Source organism: Limulus polyphemus, unplaced genomic scaffold (genome assembly GCF_000517525.1).
Source record: "Limulus polyphemus unplaced genomic scaffold, Limulus_polyphemus-2.1.2 Scaffold516, whole genome shotgun sequence".
Classification (NCBI taxonomy): Eukaryota; Metazoa; Arthropoda; class Merostomata; order Xiphosura; family Limulidae; genus Limulus; species Limulus polyphemus.
The window spans coordinates 417384-443176 of NW_013666126.1; the positions used below are offsets into that span (position 1 = coordinate 417384).

The window sequence follows — 25793 nt, forward strand, 5'->3', positions numbered from 1 at the left end:
GTGTTGACATAATAGAAGTGGCACTATTTCAGAAGAAGCGAGAACCACCCTTGCCCTTCACTGGTGTATTGTGTCGTGCACAGTAATCGTTTTTATTGTGTCGTGCACAGTAATCGTTTTATTGTATGGTGCACAGTAATCGTTTTTATTGTATGGTGCACAGTAATCGTTTTTATTGTGTATTGTGTCGTGCACAGTAATCGTTGTTATAAAGCATTAAAGCAAATATAAACGTTTTCCATTTAAACGAACTTTTCTGATAGGGTGGATATTAAAATAAAATGTTTTCACAAAAAATCAACTCAGAATATTTATACAACAGAAATTATGAAGAAAAGTAAGTGTATCTTATATATAAGACTTTTAACTGAGTGTTAAAGAAAGCATACAATTTTTATAATCATATGAATTTTAATGGTATTTTATTAAAACAGTTGAAACAATTGTGTATATTGTATCCAAGGAAAACAACTATACATCTTGATTACACACGAATCCCACTATCTATAAACACGTCAATTAGTTAGATTTGATAACACACGAATCCCACTATTTATAAACACGTCAATTAGATTAGGTTTGATAACACACGAATCCCATTATCTATAAACACGTCAATTAGATTAGATTTGATAACACATGAATCCCACTATCTCTAGACACATCAGTCATACTATATTTGGTTAAACATGGGTTACAATATTTCTAAATACACCAGTCATGCGAAATTTGATAATACACAAATCCCACTATAGTCATCAGTTATATTATATCTGATAATACACAAAGCCCACTATCTATAGACACGTCACTGATATTAGTATTGATACTTCACGAATCCCAATAGCTCTATAGATGTTAGTCATATCAGTGTTAATAGCACACGAATTCCACTACCTCTAGACAGATCAGTCATATTAGCATTAATAACACACGAATTCCACTACCTCTAGACACATCAGTCATACTAATTTTGAAAATACACAAATCCCACTACCAATAGACACGCCAGTCATATTAGATTTGATAACACACGAATTCCACTATTTCTAAGCACATCAGTCATACTAAATCTGATAATTCACGAATTCCACCATTTCTAAGCACATCAGTCATATTAGATTTGATAACACACGAATTCCACCATTTCTAAGCACATCAGTCATACTAAATCTGATAATTCACGAATTCCAAATCGTTGAAGCATGGAGCGGTTGACTTTGAATATCCTAGTAATTTAGCTAACATTTCTCTCATCATTGCATACCAGTTGAGCTGTAGATTAGTGTTACTCGGTTGAAATTACTGTATCAACTATTAAACTGAATAATAACGTCATGAAATAAAGTTTTGAAGTCAGATACCACAGCTCATTCAGATATGTGTGGTACCAGTAAATTCAGCGTCATTCCATAATTTGAAACACCTCAACTTATCGTGAAACTAAAACAAGTCCTTAGACTAATTCATTATCTAAAGCAATAAGGAATGAATAAATACCTGGCCTCCATTATCAGACCTCCGTATTACGCTCTTCAGAAATAGCTAATTCAGTTACTTCTCCCTGAATCACTCGCCTGAGGAACGGCGATGACGGTAGCACTTTTACCCCTAATTCGCTTTCTTGCGACAGACCATGGACAGTACACGTAGCTATCTGAAGAGCGCAACTGTCAAGAGATGGTCGCTTTCGTTCCTCGAGGGAAGGAAGGGTTGATGGATAGATGAAGTTTATCTGTAAACATTACTAAATATTAAGATGACTGAATGAAATACGGAATTAGTTTTTGACGTCTCATTTGGTTTTCAAAGGGTAAGTGAATCGACAAATGAATAACGAGTCGTTTCGAATACGAATTTGAGCATGTCATATACAATGTATAATTAGTGCTAATATGTTTGAAGATGTAGATATTAAGGTGAACAATAAGGAGTAGTTCTAATGTAAAATGTTAAGTACCTTAGGCTTGGTTTTTGGAAAACAAAATACTTCTCTCGAAAGCATTCGATTTAAATATATGTAAATAGTTCATTCAGTTTCACATTTTGTATTTCGTTTATTTTATATCTAATGATTTAAAAATCTTAAATAACATATAAATTATGTTTGCCATCCTTTATTTAAGATTGTGATTTTTAGATTTTAATTCAGCTTCTATTGCTTGTTACAAACGTAATTTATGTAAATATGATACATAAACATCACACGATTGAAATGCCTTTGAATCAATTCACTCAACATTATATGGGTAGTAATATCAGTACAAAATTTTCTTTTTCACAACAAATATCAGCAACGATAGTTGTCTCTGTCTTAATGTCCTATCAAAATAGATCATAAAGTTAAGATTAAACCCCGTGTGAGATAAAAACTATGAAGTTAAAATAAAATGTTATTCATTACACACCACAACATTTTAGATAAGATATTACAATACTGTCGTTTAAAATATAAAGAAAGTCTTACACGTTTTAACAATTACAGTCTACTGGTATTCCAAATAACATTGATTAATTAATAAAGATAACCTTCTTCCTCCTAATCACAGATAAAACATTTTATATTGTACGTTTACCTGACCAGAACCACGTGAATCGCTCATGGATATGCAACGTACTTGAGTTGCATCTTTTGGAATGCAAGATTTTCTTAGAGTGTCTGAGAAAATGCAACTCTCTCCTTCGAGGGTACTCCGTATTTCTGAAAGTAAAAATTCAGCCTCAAAAAGTTCTCGATGAATTAAATGAAAATATGATAACATCAAAAGAACCCTAGTCACTAGAGAATGTGACCAAATAACAAGTACGCTATGATACATAATGTAACTGACTGGTATGTTTTGTGTTTTAGCTTATACACATTTAAGATATAAAATCTAAGCAAATCCCACCTAAATGTATATAACGTTTGAATCTTAAATAAGGGGGATCGAACAATAACGATTAATACTTGATTGTCTTTTATTTAATATTTAGCAGCTACATCATCAAAACTTCATAGAAATATTGCATGTTTACAAAAAGTGCAGCCAGAAGATGAATTTTAAAAGTCTGATAAGTTCTTGTACAAAGAAATATCTCAAATCAACATCACTACTTTTATATTGCATTCGTATAGAATAATATGAGTCAGACATTACTATCTATAAAATAGAGGAAACCAATTTTGGAAGTGCAATCATATGAAGCTGAGCTACAAATATTATATTCCGAAACCTATCGGCAAGTAAATAATTCAGCAATGGAGAGGTATAGGAATATCTTTCTTGGAGTTACGGAACGAGTTGTTTATGAGCTTACCCTGTGACAATCATTGAAGGTGAACCTCAAGTTCACGTTCTATGAGACATTTAATCATATGTATTATACACCAAAAATATCAATTGCAAAAATGTAGAAAAACTTATACGAACAAATTTAAAAACTAATAATTACACAATTACCACCCAACGACAACAGTTATATGCATAAATGCAAATGAGGCGAACACCTTTAACAGAGTTACGAAACAGTGACAAAAAATCAATAGCTGTGTTCATAGTGCTGCCCGTATGTGACGTATGTTAATATGGCTGCTTCATTATCAGTATTGTTTGCTGTCTTTAGTTTATCCGCATAGCGTCCATTCGTAATTGTGTCTGTAGTACACAGCCGCTGAAACACACTTTTCATGTCATCTGATGGGAGGATGGTGTTCATTTGTAAATCGACTGACATACAATCCTGCAGTATCCTGAGCATTCTGGTGACTCTCTATATGCAGTAAAACCATGTTAAACTGTTATTGTACTGAATACTGTGCCATTATTTCGATAATTGGGGAGCAGTTGAGACACAATGCTTATGTATTACCTTATGTATAGGCTTTTTATATTTTTATAAATTTTATAACATTTTGGACTTTTCAAAAGTATAACGACCTACTTATTTAAAGTTTTGGCCTTGCTCCTCACACCTAGGTTTATGTAACAATCTTTGTAACGATTGGATTTCGATCTTCTATGGCAAAACTCCATATACTTATAAATGTTATTCTTGAGGAGAGACGTTCATATGTTTAGGTTTAAAACATTTAATTTATCATTGCCTTCAGTTTTGCTAGTGGTATTTTAGATGTAGGATGCGTATTAATAAACTTTTCCTGAAGATATGATGCTGAATGACCTAAACGATAGTGTCCGAGGGAAGGCCTACAATCTCTCATTCCATACCACTAACAATTTTTTCGCTACGCCTTTCTATTTCTGAATTTTATGCCCGCCAATGAAAGTTGGAATCATTCTGTTAAACCATGTATCAATAAAATGCAACTCAAAATATGAGTGAATTTCAAAGATTAAATATCAAATTTTGGACACATTGTTACACCAAACTAGTTTTCATTTCACTTAACTCTAGTGTAATTATAAACTCTTATCTGATGTATTTTATGATATAAATGATCTTCGTATTCATGCAGAGCTTGAATTCATTTTGTAGTAAACGATTAGTTGAAAATTTAATAAATTGTTAAACAGAAACTTTATTTTATTCATTTTGAGTTGAAGACTAATTCTCCAAGTTTCCATTTAAGTAAAACTCATTCCAAATTAAAGTGTCTTTCTCCTTAAAGTTCTAGTTTACTTGTTTCAAACCTGACAAATTAGGGGTTTAATATAAACCTGAGAACATACCTGGAATAAGGTCCGGGCATCTTTCGTCTTCTAACATTGATGGGGGGGTATAACACTCTCCACTGTTTTTGAAAGTTATACTCTCTTCCCTGAACAGATATAAATGTCATGCATTATAACTTCACGAATAATTAGTATCTATTTACAGAATATAACAAGCAAAATACTACACAGCTAGTCGTAAATCATTAAATACAAAAAAAATAAGTAAAGAATGGTTACATAAAACTTTATCTTTACAATTGAAAAATTCAGCACCGGGAAGTTTAAGACGAATTTTATACTAAATTAGGGTACCTACATTCATTCTCTTATTTGTAACTGTTTGTTGTGTGGCAGCTTTGATGTAACTTGTCATAAATTATTAAGTGGAACTATACCGTAACTGAGAATTTTATAATTATATACATTTTATTTCAACAAGTGTTGAATCATCGTTTCTGTTTGGAATGGAAAAAGGCTTACTAATGAACTAGGTTAAAAGGAAATTCCAACATTCCATGTCAATCGACAATGTATAATCGCTCTTAAATTTGATCGAGATAATTAGAATTCAGCTACCTGAAGCCCAGAAGATTTTTAGCATTTTAATTTGTATGACATTATTAAGAGTGACCATAACTTGCTTGTAGCTCTTCATTGACTTATCCACTAAGAAAACAATATATATATATATATATATATTTATGAACCTCCTATTGGTAGGTTTTTTCCTCTGATGGAAATGTTTCAAGATCAGAATGTAGTCAGATTTCTGCAGTCTGTGCCCTAGATATAACAAGCAGTGACTAGATAGTAAAAAAAAAGTGTTTTCCGTAATTTGTACTATAATGATTACCAACAGTGCATACAAAGCAACAACAGTAGTGCCCGGCATGGCCAGGTGGATAAGGCGCTCGACTCACAATCTGAGGGTCGCGGGCTCGAATCCGCATCCCATCAAACATGCTCGCCCTTTCAGCCGTGGGGGCGTTATAATGTGACGGTCAATCCCACTATTCGTTGGTAAAAGAGTAGCCCAAGAGTTAGCGGTGGGTGGTGATGACTAGCTGCCTTCCCTCTAGTCTTACACTGCTAAATTAGGGACGGCTAGCGCAGATAACGATCGTGTAGCTTTGCGCGAAATTCCAAAACAAACAAACAAACAACAACAGTACATTTCTTAATTAACAATTAATAACAGACTCATGTGACTAATGATTGCTTCATAATTCGCTGGCTTATAAGTTATAATATCATTTTTTTGGAAAAATTCAAGTCCTGATGTTCTACTTGAAAACATCACGATGCTTTTTCCTTTAGAGATGTAAATAAATAGCAATGCAATAATATATAAGTATAAAAGATGGGTTCCCACATTTTCATGTGAAATAAGCACGTGTAATGCACCTTACAGCAGTACACACAGAAACGGTTATTTTCCAATGGCCGAAAGACCTAAGCCTAATATTTTCTGCTGTGTATTTAAGACAAATATTATTATGTGGAACTTGTTCAGAAATGTAGTGACGAAAAAGAGGAAAGAAACATATAAATATTTCTGCATGAACATCTTTGAACATGAAATTTAGCTACAATTCGATATTTTTCACGAAAAAACATTAACTAAATGTTTAACTGAAACAAGTGAACGAACTTAATACTTTATTGATTACGTTGTTTTTACATTTAATTCAAAATTACAAAAAATGTTAAGTAAATAATCCAATAAGTAGTAACTTCATTCACTAACACCGCCACGGCTTAATGAATAAAATATCTTTACTTACGAAAGCGATTTGACTAATAACTTACTTAGTTACTTACAATAATAATTGATATTTTTGAGAGATAATACGTTTTGAATCTAATAAGAAGTTGCGTTTCGCGCACATTTCATTAAATTGCGAATAATCTCGTATTGACTGTTATTAACGTTAATGCATTCCTGATTAACATACTTAGAAAAAAAGTCACATTGCAGTAGGCTAAAATAAGAAAAGTATATATGAATATGTAAGAAAGTTGTTTTTTTAGTAAATTAATGACTATTACCCGTGGGAATTGAATTTAAAATTAATTTAGTTTTGGAACAGATAATTTTTATCTTTCCTCTTTCGTTATATTTATGCAGCCTATAAATGAATACAGCATTTAATGCAAAATTTCTAAACCGCTCCACTGCTTCACGTGGAACACACTTAGATATACTTGTTATCAAAGACATTTGCTTCTGTGGCAAACAAATGACAGCTTCTTTGTCTTTGAAAGATGACGAACTATTACCACGTTCAAAGCGGACATATATTTATTTTGTTTTTTATATTGCGAAGTTTTCATCCCGGAATACGACACATCGGAGGTAACACAAGTTCTACTAATGTATTCATGAATTCACCACAGAACTATGAGATATATATGAATACAGCCAAATGAAACATGCCGATATATTTCATGTTTGTGACGATATTTTAAGACAAAAAGCATTTAAACTAAAATTATGACTCACTTTAAAAAAAATGGTAGAGATATCTTCTGCTGTAATGTATTCAGTACAATAATTTGAAAGTTGAAGTTAAAGACTGTTCCATCCAGGATGTATTGTTCAGTTGAAGTGATATATATATATTGTAAATGTCTGGCTGATCAGCATTTGAAACACTATTAGCCCTTAACAAACATATGCTTTAAGGCTCTTTTAACGTGAAAAACGACATCACTGGTACTAATAAAATCACAGAACCTGTAATATGATTAATTTGGTTTGGTTTGTTTCTAGTTAAGCACAATGGGCTATACGCGCTGTGCTCAACAGGGGTATCGAAGCTCAGTTTTCGAGTTATAAGCTTTCAGACTTATCGCTGTGCCACTGGAGGGCTATGTGATTAATGCAGCTATAGTGCCAATGTAACAAACCCTAATTATATATAGAACAAAGTTCATTTTGTTTTCGTAACAAAAGTGAATATATTACAATTTCAAAAAATATATTTCCTTGCAGTCAACATATCCATAAAACATTGGATGTAAAAAAGTGAATTCAACTTATAATTTACGAATACTGAATAATTCAGATGATTATATCTATGTGAGATTAGATGTTACATATAGTACTTATGTTAATAATTAAATATCATTAATTGATTAATTGGAAAGTGGACTGAATATAACGGTCTATGCGTTGTTATCAGTTTTCATCAGAATTAAACCATTTGATTTAATAAAATATTATATACATTTACTTAATCTATCAACATTTATATTAACCAAAATTATTTCGTAATATCGGAGTCTGTATTAGCTCAAGTGAACTAACTTATTCCTTCATCAGCTAAACACTGTGATATCGATCATCTCACATGGATATGTAATTAGCAAGGATTGTTGATCAATGTAGTTCGATATGGTTTTCGACTGATCAGTAATCTGAAGTAGATTTTATTTTAACTACTACGTTTAAAATCTTTTATTGCAAATAACATTAATATAGGCTCTACAAGTACATGTTTTGACGTGATCTTTTAAAGTGGAAGCCGTACGACTTGAATAAAGTTTTTTTTAAACAAATACTATAGGCTGTTTGTTTACCAGATAGATCTAGTGCCTTTAACTTTCAGATTTAGATTCTGCTTTAAAATCTAATTGGATTACTAACGGGTCGATGAGCGCTAATAAAACTCGAGATTGCAATCCCAAGATTATCATTGTATAGCCCTTTTTAGCTAATTTGAAGTAATTTATTTCACATTATAATGTAAGACACAAAACACAAACAAAACCAAAATAGACCAAAATATTTCTAGATGGAAGACTGGACATAATCAACCAATATTTTGCAATGAAAAAGTATTTAGTAAATGTCGAAATAATATAACATCCCAATATTGTCTTTTATCTCATGAAAAATATAATGTGAATGCTTGGTCTCGGAAACACTTTCAATAAATACAAAAACAAATTAAGCTGCTTAAGGTAATTTGGACTAAAAATCTGCTTATAGAAGCCTATTTGTTTTCAGTAATAATAACATTAGGCTAATAAAGAATACAGAATAATAATTCTAAGTTTCCAGATTCTAAATTTAAAATACTATCAATAGCAGATAAAGAATGTCTTGATTAGTGGCACAAAATAATGAAAACAATATTGTAGCATACATAAAACCAAATTTATAGTCTAAAGGTATGTAACAGCTTACTTTATTTATTTAGATTATATTCAATTTCAATGTATTCTTACATCACGTCAATAATCATGTTGAGAATACTGACAGTACAAACGATGTATGTTTTAGTATTCCAGGTTTTTACTGTTAGTTGTATGGAATTAAAACATCAACTTCACATTTACTTTCATTGGTGTAACTAGAAGTTGTTGAGGAATCAAGTATTTACTATCAAACTCTATACCCGTTGCATATTTCTGGATAAGTTCTTTGAAGAAGGTTTGGCGAAGTAAGAAAGGTAAGAAATCATAAATTTGAATAATAGGATTTTTAACATGAAATAGAGAAATATCAATTTGTTAGTGAAAGTTTCAAGTAGAGAGCCCTCATAACATCTATAATTATAAAAGGGCGTGTCTATGTGTGTGTGACCGCCATAACTGCAAAATAAAAGAACCTATAAACCTGAAATTTTGCACCAAGAGGAAAGAACCTAGAAATCTGAAAATTTCCACCCATACTAAGTGGACCCTGAGGGTCTGTACCTGGGTATTATTACTTATCTTATCCATATGTGTGCGCATTTTTTTAATGAGGCAGGCAAGCGAAAAACCACATAACAAAGAAGTGGTTCTTTATATTACAAATTATAGATATAAATCACAGACAGACATACAAATACGTGCGTTCGTGCATTTTTTTGATGAGGCAATCTAGCGAAAAACCACATAAAAAAGAAGTGGTTCCTTAGATAACAACTTTTAATATATATATATAAGCCAGAGCGTTTTGGTAACAATGCATTCCAACGTTGTTTTTTATATCATATTGCTAAGCAATAAAAGTATAACCCAATATTGTTGCTAAGAAGCTATGTACTGAAGTATAAAATGAAATTTATAAGCTACAAAATTGAAAAAAATTGTTGTTTTCTAATTTAGAGGTAAAGTGGTTTAGTTTTTATTATTTAAGTTTAAAATCGGAGGACAAGTCAAAGGGAAGGTTACCCTTATAAACAAGCCACATTCTATAAAGGAGCAACAAAAGTATATAGGTTATATATTTATGCTAGAATGGGTTCAGAATACATACACTGACATAGCCATTCAGAATATATCAACCTAATAACTCGAGCGAAGCCGGATACTTTCACTAGTTGTCAATAAATTTGTTTGTCGTATATTTGTGCTGAAATGTCACACTCCGTTACAAATAACTGTGGAAAATACACACTAATTTATCTACAGGGGTTAATTCACCAGTAAAGATTTCCTATTCAGTGAAATGAATTATTTTGTTAAACAAACTTTTAAAACATCTCACCTGTTTTCCTCTCCATTATTGGCAGCAGCTTTGATAAAGAAAAGTACATGGTTATTCTATCCCTTAACCAATTTGTATGACGTCTTAGAAAAGATAATTAAATATTACTCAAAGTATGGTAACGTAAATTCGAGGAAACTCTAGTAGAAGAGCCATATCTCCAAGATGTACAGGTTATGAACACTACCACATGGAACTCTTATTGAAGGAAATTAAAACGTAACAACCCATTGTTCTCAACGTAGGATAGCCTGCCACCTTTCGTATGAATACTGGTGGGTAAAAACATATGTCAGATTTTAATCAAACACGCACACAAATACTGAATGCGAATTTAAAATACTTGTGAATGCATTAAATTAAAACATTTTACTTGTTTTACTTTATCTTCTATCAAAAAGGTAAAATGAAAAAAATAGCTCGAAACTAACTGAATAATCCATTAACTTACACTTCATTAGTATTAGTTAAAATACATTTAGTCAAGATGAACTAGAAGTAACGAACAGTTTAGAATTTTGCAATATGCTTTGTTGGGTTTGGAGAGTCTCATAGAAAGTATTGAAATTATTGTTTTCAACACATATGTTCAAGCTCGACTAACGCACTGTGAACGTTATGCATTGTGTGTTCTATCTCATCTTCTCTGCCTATTGTTACTGTTAACTTCAAATGATTAATAAAAAGTTAGATATTAAAATAATTATTTATTTTTTATTTCAGTTAAATATAGCTGATATGCTAAATAAACATCGCAAGTGCTATTCAGTCCAATTTTGTTATTTGTCTAAAAGAACATATATAATCATAATATTATTTCATTTTACTAATATGTTGCATATATAATTTATGCATTTCGTATATGATACATCTTATTGGATATAGTAATTTATCTATTTAAAAAGCGATTGCAGGACATCACGAGTGACTTAAGTGAAGAGATGTAATACACGAATACACATTAAGATTTTATATGTACTGTAGTAATTACTTATTATTTTTGTTTATCAAAAATTTATTAAAACGCTTAATTTTACATTATTGCACTATTAAACCTACCCCATAGCTTGCCCCCCCCCCCAAAAAAAATCAGTTCTGCCTCCCTGGGAAACGCTGATCTAAGGTATCATCAGTCTACACATGGAATAATTTGAATAATATTCATCCCAGGCCGCGTTTATTGTCCAACTTGGGACATGATGGTGGGAAAAACAAAATACGCAGCCTAATTATCTAATGGATGAATATTTGCTGTAAAATTCTTATCAATGCTATAAGTGTAGCTACTAGTTTGGCCGCCAATTTTGATTTCATTTCTTTAAGTCGCACACTCAGTCCTTTTTTGGCCGCACTTTTTTTCACACCTAAGATGTTTTTGATTAGATATCATGATTGTTTTTTTCAATATGCACCAACAAACCACAGCAATCAAGAAAATGATACCAGATGGTAACCCACATTAGCTTTAGGATCGCAACCCTATTATTTGGAATAGACCTTTACTTTGCAGAACCAACCAGATTCTTTAAAATATATGGTGGTGGTTTCCCCCTCTAAAACAGTGTTAATAGCGTTCTTTATAGTAACACCATGGAATTTAGATAAACAGTTTATTGTCATCACCCCCATTCAATCGGTATAGCCGTATCAAGCATCATTATTTATGCTAATTGCTTAAATTAATATCATGTGACAAAAATTTTCGTCAAATCTGAGCAGTTTTTGTTGAATAACTTTGCACCTGTGGTTTATATTACCACACCAAATCAGACTCCTAATTGTAAGTTGAAAAGATCTATCTGTGTATCAAATTTGAAAAAAATCCATAAAAGTTAAATATGTTTTTCTATCAAATAAAGTTTCCGTACTTTTGGTGCAAAGAAAAAGCTCAACCAAAATTAGAGATGTTATATATCGGGTATTTCTTCATGGGTTGCCTTGAAATTTGGTATGTGAAGTAAAAGTCCAGTAGAGCACATACACTAGAAATATGTGTTAGTTTGGATTACCACAGTCCGGGATATAGAAGGTGGAATATCGCTAAACTATCACTCTTGTTAATATCACACAGTGTGTCCTGCAGCAGGTTGTTTTGGCCGCACGATACACTACCGTGTATCTTGACCTACACGCCTGAGTATACTATCTACATCCCTGAGTATAACACCTACACGCCTGAGTATAACACCTACACGCCTGAGTATAACACCTTCAAGTCTGAGTATACTATCTACATGCCTGAGAATAATACCTACAAGTCTGAGTATAACACCTACACGCCTGAGTATACTATCTACATTCCTGAGTATAATACCTACACGCCTGAGTATACTACCTACATCCCTGAGTATACTATCTACATCCCTGAGTATAACACCTACAAGTCTGAGTATACTATCTACATGCCTGAGTATAATACCTAAACGCCTGAGTATAACACCTACATGCCTGGGTATACTAGCTACATCCCTGAGTATAACACCTACACGCCTGAGTATACTATCTACATGCCTGGGTATACTACCTACACGCCTGAGTATAACACCTACAAGTCTTAGTATACTATCTACATGCCTGAAGGTACTACCTCACGCCTGAATATAATACCTACACGTCTGAGTATACTATCTACATGCCTGAAGGTACTACCTCACGCCTGAATATAATACCTACACGTCTGAGTATACTATCTACATGTCTTAGTATACTATCTAAATGCCTGAATATACTACTTAGATGCCTGAATGTACTACTTACACTACCTAGATTCATCAATATACCACCTACATGCATGAGTATACTATATAGATTCCTGAATGTACTACCTACATACCCGAGTATACTACCTACATTCCTGAATGTACTACTTACATGCCTGAGTATACTATATAGATTCCTGAATATACTACTTACACGCCTGAGTGTACTACCCACACGCCTAAGTATACTAACCACACGCCTGAGTATACTACCTACAAGTCTGAGTATACTATCTACATGTCTGAGTGTACTACCTCACACCTGAGTATAATACCTACACGTCTGAGTATACTATCTACATGTCTTAGTATACTATCTACATGTCTGAGTATACTATCTACATGTCTTAGTATACTATCTACAAGTCTGAGTATACTATCTACATGCCTGAGTATAATACCTACAAGTCTGAGTATACTATCTACATGTCTGAGTATACTATCTACATGTCTTAGTATACTATCTACATGCCCATTCCAGTTGAAATTAGCACTTGGTCCTTATTCATCTTAAATATTTTAACACTAAACAGAACGTTCAATTCCTATTTGCATACAAGCCACAATGTCTTTCTCGATAAAGAACTTTTTCTGTTTGAAAATTTAAAATTCGTTTTTCAGAAGTTGAATACACATGCCAAACAAAGTTAATGTTTACTTATATTTTCTCCTTCATTTATCACCTTGACAAAGAATTACAATTCGTGTACTTTCCAATTAGAAATACCCAAATGACTATTCATTTTAAGGATTTTCATTTCCTGTGCTAATAATTGGAAGACTTGTAATGCTAAATTACCCCAAAACGCTTATTTCCTACAACAAGGAGGACACTAGAGATTCTAGGGCTATTTTGTAAGAACGCAAGCAGCCTCAGGGTTACAAGTTGCATAGTTGTATAATTGTTTTCAGTACGCTGATATACCAGAGGATACATTTTTGTTCTGGACACAATTGCAAAAACATTTTCGACATCTGTAAAGCAGTTGAAAAATATGTAACGTTATTCAATCAGGATTCACTTTAAAGTAAAAGACACCCAAAACTAACTACCTTTACTTAAACTTATGAACAATGCCAAGCTTCCAGCTTGTTAAATGACAAGAATGTACCTGATTTTCTTTTGTTGTTTTGTCTCTTTCTCAATTTTACTCCTAGAACGATTATTTGAATCATAATAATTAGCCCTCCTGTTATGGCAAAAAAATACACCAATACAGGCTTAAGTGTCTCGAACCAATATGTTTCAGGAACTGAAAAAAAAACATCGTAACAATATATGAAATAATCTATCAGATTCGCTACGTATTGACTAATTTCATCACATTTGTTAAACTCTACTATTTACAGTATCTTATTAGTTACACAGAGAAAATATCACACAGATCGATAACACTTACTGGCAATGTACTATTCAAGACTACACCGATCATACATACTAACAGAGTATCATTTAAGACTACGTCAATAACACTTACCAACAGCCTACTATTCAAAATACGTCGATAAAACTTGCAAATAGTGTATTTCAAGACTACACCGATAACACATACTAACAGTGTGCTATTCAAGACTACACTGATAACACTAACCAATAATGTAATAATCAAAATTTAATCAATAACACTAACCAATAGTGTAATATTCAAAATTACATCGTCAACACCTACTAATAGTGTACTATTCAAGACATACCAACAGTATACTATTGAAGACTATGTTGATAACACATACCAAAAGTGTACTATTATAGATTATGTTGATAACACATATCAAAAATGTATTATTATAGATTATGTTGATAACACATACCAGAACATAATCTATAATAGTACACTTGATAACACATACCAAAAGTGTACTATTATAGATTATGTTGATAACACATACCATCTGTATTATGTGTTAAAACTTATATTAAGAATGTTTTTTTTACTATGTTGTTATACTTGTGGATCACTAACTTGCCTTAATTGTTATTATAATCCTTTCAAAAGAAATATAATGAAGTATATTCGAACGATTCGTAAGAAGCTTAAAGATTATTTATAATTTTGAATTTAGTACTTTTGTACAGATCTAGCGCTAAAATCAAATTTTATTTAGCATTAACAAAATTAAGAACAAAATGCAAACATATTATTGCAGTTCTTATAATAAAATCAACGTAACGAATAGAGGTTTTTAATTAGGAAAAATGTGATTTCTGTTGGTCAAATGTGTCGGAATTTCGATACCTTCTCACATTTGTTCTTTATTCCTTTTACGTTAAGACAGATATGTTAAATAATTAAAAATCATAATTGATAATAATTTTTTCATGTTTAGCTCCAAGATGAACAGTATAATTTAACAACAACGTAAATGTTTTGTTTTAAAGTTCCAATAGTTTAACGATAATCAATCAAAGAGCAAAAACAAAGTGCTGTTTTAAAGTCAATTATGGTTGTAACATACCTGAAATATATTGGTTGGAATTTAATAAAGTGGATACTTCAGTTGTCCAGTTGTCTGTTTTACCTTTCTGATCAAATGAATACACAGAGATTAAAAACAGCGTTCCAGGTGGAAGATCGTGAGCAGTAAAGAAAGGGTCAAAGGACGTAACATTTTTCTCCAGCTTTTTTAAAGCTGTATTGTAAACTTCAAAGATGAATTGCTGTTTAAAGCGACCACTGTATCCCTCCGGGCATGCTACTTCTAAAGTGCCTGTAGTCCTGTTGTTAACGGTACAGCTAAGAGGCTTTTTTGGAACATCTGAAAAAGTATATACACTTCATTGAAACTTTACGTTGTTGTCTCTGTTTTGTTTTTGTTGTGCAAGACAAAAGTTTCTTAGAGAGTTTATAATGGCCCTTGTCTACTAGAAAGATTATTACTGCATCTACGTACGTATGATATTTAGACATGTTTTACATACAGTTTTAGAGTGGTGGAACACAGTTAAAAAGAAGAATTTCTTTATTTACATTTGTTGAGTTTGGCCGATCTTTATATCTAGTTTGGATTCAGAAATGAAACTCTTTTTAGTAAAAATTATTTACGCAGATATTTATATACCGAGAATCTACCTCGGGAATAACATTTGTATTTCATAACAATTGTTTGGCCCGAATGTGGCCCAGTGAATAGCGAATCGGATTGGGAATCCTAAGATCTCAGGTTCGAGGCGTGGTGTTACCAAATACATTTCATACGTTCAGGTGTTGATGCGATGTAAGAGTGACAGTCAATATCCCACTGTTCGGTTAATAGTAGCCGATTCAAGTGGCGGGTCTCGCCGACTGGTTGCCTCCTCTTTCGTTCACAATTCAAAACTAGAGGACACTCAGTAGAGCGCATACCTCCACCATGCAGCGTTGATCATATTCGGCTCTCCCAAAATAAGAACATCAACGGACATGGACTGTGTTTGTTAGAACAATGGAAAATAATATTCTACATGTGTCCACCGAATTCTATCAGAATCCGATCATTTCTGAATGAGTTATAAAGCAAACATAGTGTAAGAAATTGGTCCTCACGTTAACATATAATAATTTTTTCGTGACCTTTCTGTTATCTTGACCCCCCAAAAAAATTATTACTTATTATTACGAACACTTTAAGTTCATTTAAACATATATGTTTAGGCTTTTTTAAATAATCAAACACGTCTACGGAAATTAAGAGATAGACAGGTGAAATAGTTATCTTTTTAAACCAATAGAGCATAAGATTTTTAAGACAATCACAAACAGTTTCTTTGGTGTTATCGTTCTTGTTCATACTTATTATGATCGAACAAACTTAATGAATTCCTTTCTCTCTATTGCGGTATAGATGATTTTTATAACAATGAAAGCTTTATTGCATTATAGTGCTTTTATTAAAACGCGAACATTTGAATTCCGACTCTTTTTCATGTTGAGATGTAAATCTTTTGTTGTAAATTATGTCGCACTGCTGCGATTAGGAACATGCTTAGTGGTGGAATATTTGTAATAGTGAATCATAACTCAGACTCACTAAGTTATAATTAAAAGTGCAAATGTATTTTATTTTATAACGTATGCAGCGAATTATAAACTGAAACAGCTTAGTTAAGCTCCGTCTTATACAATAAGTTCTTTCGTCATTGGCCTTATTCAACATCTTAAATTAATTTGATTGGACGGCTACGTTAAGCTCAGCACGCAGTTTGCTGCTTCAGTTGCAAACTAAAATATATCTGTATAACTACGTCTCAACAACTTAGTTCAACCTGCTCTACTGAACTAATCATCCAAATATCTTATTTTATTAACCAAAATACTTCCAGAAAAGAACGCAAAAAGTCTTAGTAAGTGCTATTTGGATATTTACGTTTATTATGTTTTGATGACTATAATCTTTGATGTGGCACAAAATGTATCTTATAAAATAAACAACAAATAACCTTTTCATTTACATCAAAAATGTTTCTATCTAAAACAAAATCTCAAGCGAACGTTTTGGTTAGAGCTGTTAAACGTAATCAACTACTGTTAAACCTGATAAGGGCTATATACCTGAAACTAATCAATTGCTGTTAAACCTGATAGGGGCTATCTACCTGAAACTAATCAATTGCTGTTAAACCTGATAGGGGCTATCTACCTGAAACTAATCAATTGCTGTTAAACCTGATAGGGGCTATCTACCTGAAACTAATCAATTGCTGTTACACCTGATAGGGGCTATCTACCTGAAACTAATCAACTGCTGTTAAACCTGATAGGGGCTATCTACCTGAAACTAATCAATTGCTGTTACACCTGATAGGGGACTATCTACCTGAAACGTCTTCCGATATATGTTTGAAATATTTTTCAAATACATTCTGTAATGTTGTAAGATCCATTTCTACGTTTTATGTAAACTATTCATCTAATAACATATATGTTCATATTCATTATTATGTCAGTAATCTTTATGTTCAAGGTTAAATATATATTTATTTGATAAAATTCACAGGAATGTTTTGTGTCAGGTAGGCTGTGTATGTTCTTGAGTAATAATAGTAATACATCTACCAAAATTTCCTTATTAGTTTTAAACAAATATTTCAGTTTGTATGTTCTTGAGTAATAATAGTAATACATCTACCAAAATTTCCTTATTAGTTTTAAACAAATATTTCAGTTTGTTTTTCTATTTTTTCTTTCGCAAAGTCGTATCACAAAGAAAAGTATTTGTGATATAGTCACGTCTGTTATTTCTCCCGTACAACCTTTTAAAACAACAGTTTGCACATGTTTGTAGTATAAATTACTTATAGCCATTAATCAGCAAATAATAAACTGAATTTATTTCATAGTGCTATTCTGAATTTAAAAGTTACATTTTAACGTACTCTGGGGAAAAAAACCTACAATTAACGTATTTGTATATCTACTTTAACTTGTAATATAAACGATCGGTAAAATGAATAATGAATTCATAACCAAACTATTAAGTAACAATAAAAGTTTTCAAAAAGCAACATGAATATATATTGTTACAAAACACAATACATGTTAATGTGTAGGATAATCACCAAACTATTGCTGAATATGTCTGTGCAATCAAGATCAAACAGGAAGTGTTCAATTCTAGAAACTGTGTTTAGTTACGTCTGTTATAATAAACATGCGGTATTATTTATGAAAATTATTATAAATTATATTTTCAATGTTATTATTTAGTTGTTTCTAGAGGGAGCTCGTCATTACGATGATGTCAAGAATTTAGTAATTTCGACTACTATCCAGATAAGGATACATTATTTACAAGTATGAGAAATTAGTGAATGAGAAGTTAATGAAGTATTTATTGAAAATTTTATTGAGTAATGAATATGAATTTTGTGAAGAATTCAATAAGTTCCTTGCTAATAAGAAGTTACTTCAGCTTCAGAAAAGTTATTCAATGTTATCGCATATATTTTGCCATTCAGTTACTTGGGGAGTTGTTTATCAATCATGCATAGCTAAGTAAATTAGGCGCATTTACCATAGTCTCGGAATTCTTGTTGAAAGTGAAAATGTTATTTGTGAACTTAGGGCCCTACAACTGTACACAAGTGAAATTAACCTGTAGCAAACGTTAAGGAAGAAAGAAACTTATCTGCTATCGTTACGTAGACTGAAATTCACCTTATTTTCATAAAATTATCCAAAAGAACCAGCCCAACGATAGAAAATGTTACAAATATCTTAATACCTAGACTTCAGCTTTCTCTTCTTTGTTTTTTGTTTGATATAAAATTCTAACCTTCACAATCATTACGTGAGCTCCACTATATAAATGTTTGCCCAAAGGTACACAAAGACTATCTGAGCATAACCATCTCTAAGTTTGAACTGATAGACTAGAGAGGAGACAGTTAGCGAATAGTACTTAAATCTTGGACTATTTTTGTCTGATAAAATAATTGGATATGATTGTCCATCTTATTACGCACCCACAACCCCAAAGTACAAACCATGAACTTTCGTATTCATAGACCACACACACTAACCATTATATAGAACATACCGTAAGTAACTATATATATCAACGAAGTGACGTGGTTGCTTTTTTTTAGCAAAACAGTTTAATTTACTTTCAGCTATTTACTTTGCTCTTGTGTTTGAGAAGGTGGTGGCTAAAGTCGATCGTCAGCGTGTTCCACTTTCCCATCAGAATTATGACACTGAACTGACCAATAAAAGTGTTGTGTTGCTTTTATAAATGAGTACAATAAGACAGCTACACTGTCTAGTTAATGAAAGTTATCTTCAAATGTTATAAATACAAGTTAATAAGATTAATAAAACCCAAATCGTTGTAATCCAGTATTGCTTCTTCACAACGTAATTGTAATTTAATGGTAATTTCTTGACGACTCAACGGTAATCACAGAATTGTCTTCTGACGACTCACAAATAGTTATAAGTGGTTTGTCAGTTGACCACTTAATAGCAGTTACAAGACTGTCTCTTAAGGACTCGTCATTATTTCAATGACTGTGTCTTGACGACTTAATAGCAGTTACATGATTGTCTCTTAAGGACTCGTCATTATTTCAATGACTGTGTCTTGACGACTTAATAGCAGTTACATGATTGTCTCTTAAGGACTCGTCATTATTTCAATGACTGTGTCTTGACGACTTAATAGCAGTTACATGATTGTCTCTTAAAGACTCATCATTATTGCAATGACTTTTGGGCAAATTTATAAAAACAGCAACTTTTAACATATATATGTGTCAGATAGTTCATGCACATGACCATAGTTCTCTCTTATTACAACTAATTTTGATGCCCCCACCCCAGTGGTACATCAGTATATCTTCGGACTCACAATGCTAAAAGCCGGGTTTCGATACCTGTGGTGTGCAGCGCACAGATAGCCTATTGTGTACCTTTGTTCTTAATTACAAACAAACAAAACTAATTTTTGTTTTATATTTTATTACAAAGATCATTTCCATTGTCAAGGTATAGTTCATGTATTTAGGACTAACTTAAATCTACTAAGCTAGTCGTGCCAAGTATAACTTTTACCACAATCATGAGTAAAAACCCTATAAACCTATGAAGAAGAAAGGTCCACCTTTCGAAAGCGGGTGGGGTATAAGGTTTTTTACCCATTTCTATCAAGACTTCTTGAACCTACGTGTTTTTCTAACATCATTAATTTTACCACAGTGAGGTAGTTCTTACTTGGAAAGAAATTGTTGGTTGGAATATTTAACATATAAACATTTATTTATGCCCCTCGGTGGCTAAGCAGCAAGTCTGAGGGCTTATAATGCTAAAGATCAGGTTTCGATATCCACAGTGGGCACAGCACGGATAGCCTATTGTGTACCTTTATGGTTAACAACAAACAAAATTTTTATTATCGCATATTTTATGTTTTATGTTTATTATGTATTATAATTATTATTCTATAATTCACTAACGTTAATTACAATGATTATTCTGCATTATTAGCTTAGTATATAGATTTATAAATAACCTAATCCTCCTGGAATATCGAACCTTATAAGATATTATTGGGTTTATGACCAAAAATATCGTTAACAGCAAGACTACCAAACTGAAATAAAATGCATTCTAATAATTATAAGTAATACCGTTTTAATAGTATATTTAATTAGCTATGCTGATTACTGGGTATATTTTAGAAAGCCTTCTTTGATCGGGAGTTAATATTAATAACTACACAAAACAGTCTTAAAGTACACTATAAGCACAAATATATATTTTTTTCCTAATGAATGAACGCCAGTGAGACACTATTTAATGACACTTCTGTTAGACGGCAAGTTTCTTATGTTCATACTATTTTGTTTTAAAATAACTGTATAAGTCATTTAAACATGTTTGTGACTCTCGGGCGAGAACTTTCCCTTACAGAAATGTTGAGGACTAGACTACGTTATAACTCTGTCTCATTATCTCTAATAATAATTATTATTAAAATCCAATATAAAAGTTAAAATCTATAGAATACAATAAAATGTTTATGTTAAAAATAACTTGTCCACCTTTTATGTGACATTGATATTGTTAACTTCAAGACATTCCAAATGAACAATGGATCCCACGGTGGGTTAGCGTTAAGTTGACGGACTTACAACGTTAAAATCCGAAGTTATATTCCCCGCGGTGGACACAGTGGATAACCCCAAAACAAAGTAAAATAGACAAATCTGACAAACAAAAAACTAAAATGTAAAATGGATATTTCCTGCATTAATGACATCAAATGTAGCTTATAGCTTTGGTGGACCCAATACAGCTTTGGTATACCAATACAGAGACAAGTAACAACATGATAAATTTAGATCCCTTACTAAGTGGAATATATTTGACGTAGTTGTACATTCTCATTAGTTTAACGTTTTAGCAAGGGTTAATGATGCAGAGCTACCATATTGAAGATAATTTTACAGACTGAGGTCAGAATTCAAATAATTAGGATCAGCTACTAAACTACTTTTAATTTCATAAAAGGTTTTCGTTTATTCAGAATGATATATCTGATTATTAAAAAGAACTATCTAAACTCCATATTGCGAAAATACAGAAGAAAAAGTTTTCCTTGAATTTCCTACTTAAATAGGTCTATATTACACAAAAATATTTTTGTAAAATATATTTGGGTAAGTTAAAAGTGGGTACGTTATCTAAAAGTACCATTGTTCAACTGAGGAACCAACAAAAACAATCCCGTGGTTTATTTAGACAGCCACCTGAAAGTAAGAATATTCAACTAAAGAATTGAAACATTTCAATGTGTGTTAAGCAACAATGATAGATTTGTTACCTTACTTGTAATGTGCAATAGAGGGTTAAAATTTAACATAACCTGCAATTTGTTTCGCCATAATTTATCTAAACGTTTGGCATTTATATTGATATATTGTCATTTGTATGTTTATATACTGTCTTGAAAAACAGATGACTCATACCATTTCAACGCAAGGTCGAGAAAGAAAAAAAAAAAGAGGCAATCATAACGCGGTCCTGTTAGGGATATTCCTGTAAGTGAAATTTTGTGGTACCTTTCTCGTACAAGTGTTTGTGACGAGTTTTTTGTTTGACGACTTCTTGATTGAGACAAACATACAATCTTCTATTATCGATGGTGAAATTAGTGCACACACACTTGATCTATGTGAGACAAACATACAATTTTCTATTATCGATGGTGAAATTAGTGCACGCACATGATCTATGTGGTTTTCATTTCTTGATCGAATCACGATTTAATTTCTTTCGACTATCACACCTTTTTCTGAAACATCTTTTTAGAAAGAGAATTATTACGTTACCCTAAAAAAGAACATTTTCATAATTTCTTAGTTACAAAATTAAATTTAAATTATCCTTTCACATAAACTGTACTTTAATATCAAACAGTAAGAACAAAATGCTCTTAAAAACTATAAAAGGGCAAGTGTTTTTTTCAGCCAAAAATAAATATTTTAACGCTTTCGTAGTAGTACAGATTTTAAATACAAGTTATGGTAATCAACATATATTTGTTTTATTTAGAACTTATGGCACATTAAGCCTATAACTTAGGTTTGTCTTTCGCAAAAATGTCTTGTACAAAATTAGATCATCTAATTTTGCAAAGCTCCAATACTTTATATATTGATCGCACAAATTTTTGAAAGTTAGAAGAATATTTAAGCTTTACATTTGATTATTTTTTATAAACATTATCTCTTCTATCTTATTTTCACAAAATACTTAGTTTCAGAGCTTCTATAAACCGTCATCACTATTAATCATCATCTTTGTCAAGCAAAAATCCAAATGATCTTTGTCTAAACAAAACGTTATAAAAAGGACATGGCAATGTGTGAAATAATATTCGTCAAAAATTACGATTCTAGTTTTTTCTGAATACTTTGAAACCAAGAGAATTATATCATTCTAAATGATTTAAAAGTGAGTAAATGACAATTTTATTCACTATAGGTCGTTTTAATACTTTACTGTTATATCCCTTTTTTCTCATATTATCATACGTATAATAATAATATTGTATACGAACAGCTTCGTCTCAAGTTTACGTAATAAAGGCTGAAATTTTCATTCCATCTCTAAGTGCACGAACGTTAAAGATGTTGTAACTCAGCTCTGTTTTACCGATTTGCGTAAGACATTTAATAAAACTTTTACCAAAAATTGCCTTACAACGATTAAAGATTACAAGGAGTTCATTATTTGCTACTGTTTTGTCTTAAGTATAAAATCTCGTAAGCAGAAACTGTTTTAAGAGCCTATTTCTTCGAGCGATGATAAATGTTGAACAAAGCGGTCATGTTTCCCGTACAATGTGTTTGAATTTCCCATTTCTTTAATGCATTCAACTTTTAACTAATTAAGTGATTGGCTTTATGCTTAAAAATTTGTTTACACACTTTTTATAAAACTTAAGTTACTATGGGGCCTGTTCCCCAACCCTTTACTATTAACTCAATAACGAAACTGAAATTTTAAGAATCGTGAAGAAAGACATTTAAAAAAAGAATGCAGTGTTTACACTGTTTTTTTTTAAACGAAATCGTTATATTCAATTGTATGTATAATTAATTATCATTAAGAAATTTGATACTTATAGATACTTATATGGCTAAAAACAAAACCCTTTTCCAGATTTAACAGTAGCTAAATTAGACAGTTGTATTTCAGCATTGTTTCTATTAATGATTCTGAGTACAAATTCAAAACCGTTTTATGTGGAAATGTTTATTTCGGATGTATATAAATATAGCCCTTGCAGCAAACTACCCTAGGAAATATATTGCTTAAACTAACATTTTCATTAAATCTATGGATTAATTTATTCACATCTCACAAGCTTCTGTGTTTCAGTAAATTAGCTCACTAACTTCTAACTTAGTAGAATACACTTCTTGATGTGTAAATAATTTCTAATTGTTCTTTCATGAGATTAGAAGCACAGTAACTAACATAACATGTGTTACTCTTTATATCAATTTTGTAACTGACTGATTTCAATAAATAAACAAGAAAAACTTAACGTAATTTCAATTTTCTTCAGGTGATCTTGGAATAATTTTCGTTTCTTACACTTCAGCTAAATGACTCAAATAAACGTTTGTCAAATAACGATTATTCAGTCCACAAGTGACTTATAAATTAAAACCACGTCACAAAGAAGGGTCTGGGAATTTTTCACGAAGGTAACACCTTGTTTCTCTGGCTGTATGAGGTGTTACCCAGTCCTGCTGGAACCATTGTATTCTCATACGAATACCTCCATTTTTTCGCCAAGACCGTTTGCATAGTTCAGGAATGTAAAATTCTTCTATCATTTGATGATAGTTAACCTGGTTAACAATAACTGATTTCTCTTTATGAGGATGTGTAACGGATTCCATATTCACCTGATTTGTCTCCTCCATACTTCTTTTTATGGGGGTATCTAAAAGACAGAATTTATGCTAGCTACAAGCTTCGGACTATTAATGAGCTCAAGGACAATATCTGCCGGAAGATTCGGAACAGCCCCCTACAAACATCCCCCGAAGTGATTAACAATATGGCAGTCCCAGTGCAGACTGTTATCAGTAAACGTGGAGCCTACGTTGAACATGTGGTGTGAAAAGTGATTATGGGAACATAAACTTTCATCATTATTCATCGTTGTGTGGTAATCACCAGATTTTGTACTTTTCTGGGCCACACCTGATATTTCATATCACAAACACAAATAGTTACAGATCCATTACTGAGTTTTAAATATAAACGATCGTTGTATGTTACTCACCTGATGGGATAATCTTATAAACACATGGATCCTTCTGAGGTCCCACTTCATTTTCAGCCCAGCAAAGCAAGACGACATACTGGTGTTGTTGTTTTGGGATGTATGTGGCTAGGCTACTTGTTAAATTACTTTCGAAAGTCAATGTGTCCTCAGCATCTTTGGAGCCATTGAACGACCATCGAAACTTTACTTCGGGCGGTTCTGCATCGACGTCACAGTAAATAGTAACAGGCTCGTCGAGTACCGCTCCGTAAACCTTCTGCTTCGATTTACAGACCGGAGGAACTGAAAAAATGCCCCTGCCCATAAGTAAATCTGAACACGCTACAGGCATAAACGTATCATTCATTAGTCGCCAGATCTTTTGTTTTGTGTTTTTTTGTTGTTTGAAATTAAGCACAAAGCTACACACTAGGCTATCTGTGCTCTGCTCACCACGGGTATCGAAACCCGCTCTCTAGCGTTGTAAGTCCACAGACATACCGCTGTGCCACTGGGGTGCGCCAGATCTAGACTAAAGGTGTCGTTTCTTATTTTAGAACTATTAATAAAACTTAATTAATTTATTATTAGTACCTAAAACTACTAGGTATAATTATATTAGACACTGTG

At 32.1% G+C, this 25793-nt stretch overlaps 1 protein-coding gene across 1 annotated transcript in view; it reads right to left on the reverse strand.

The window, feature by feature from the left end:
- LOC106458793 (hemicentin-1-like) overlaps positions 1-25793 on the reverse strand; it is a 110194-nt gene that overhangs the window by 3572 nt on the left and 80829 nt on the right. Inside the window, exons 8-14 of the mRNA XM_022385132.1 lie at positions 25182-25324; positions 15357-15656; positions 14012-14152; positions 10141-10168; positions 4674-4762; positions 2577-2701; positions 1501-1735 (exon numbers count right to left, since the gene is read on the reverse strand). Coding sequence (XP_022240840.1) covers positions 1514-1735; positions 2577-2701; positions 4674-4762; positions 10141-10168; positions 14012-14152; positions 15357-15656; positions 25182-25324 — 1048 coding nt within the window. The 3' untranslated portion in view covers positions 1501-1513. The remainder of the gene's footprint in view (positions 1-1500; positions 1736-2576; positions 2702-4673; positions 4763-10140; positions 10169-14011; positions 14153-15356; positions 15657-25181; positions 25325-25793) is intronic.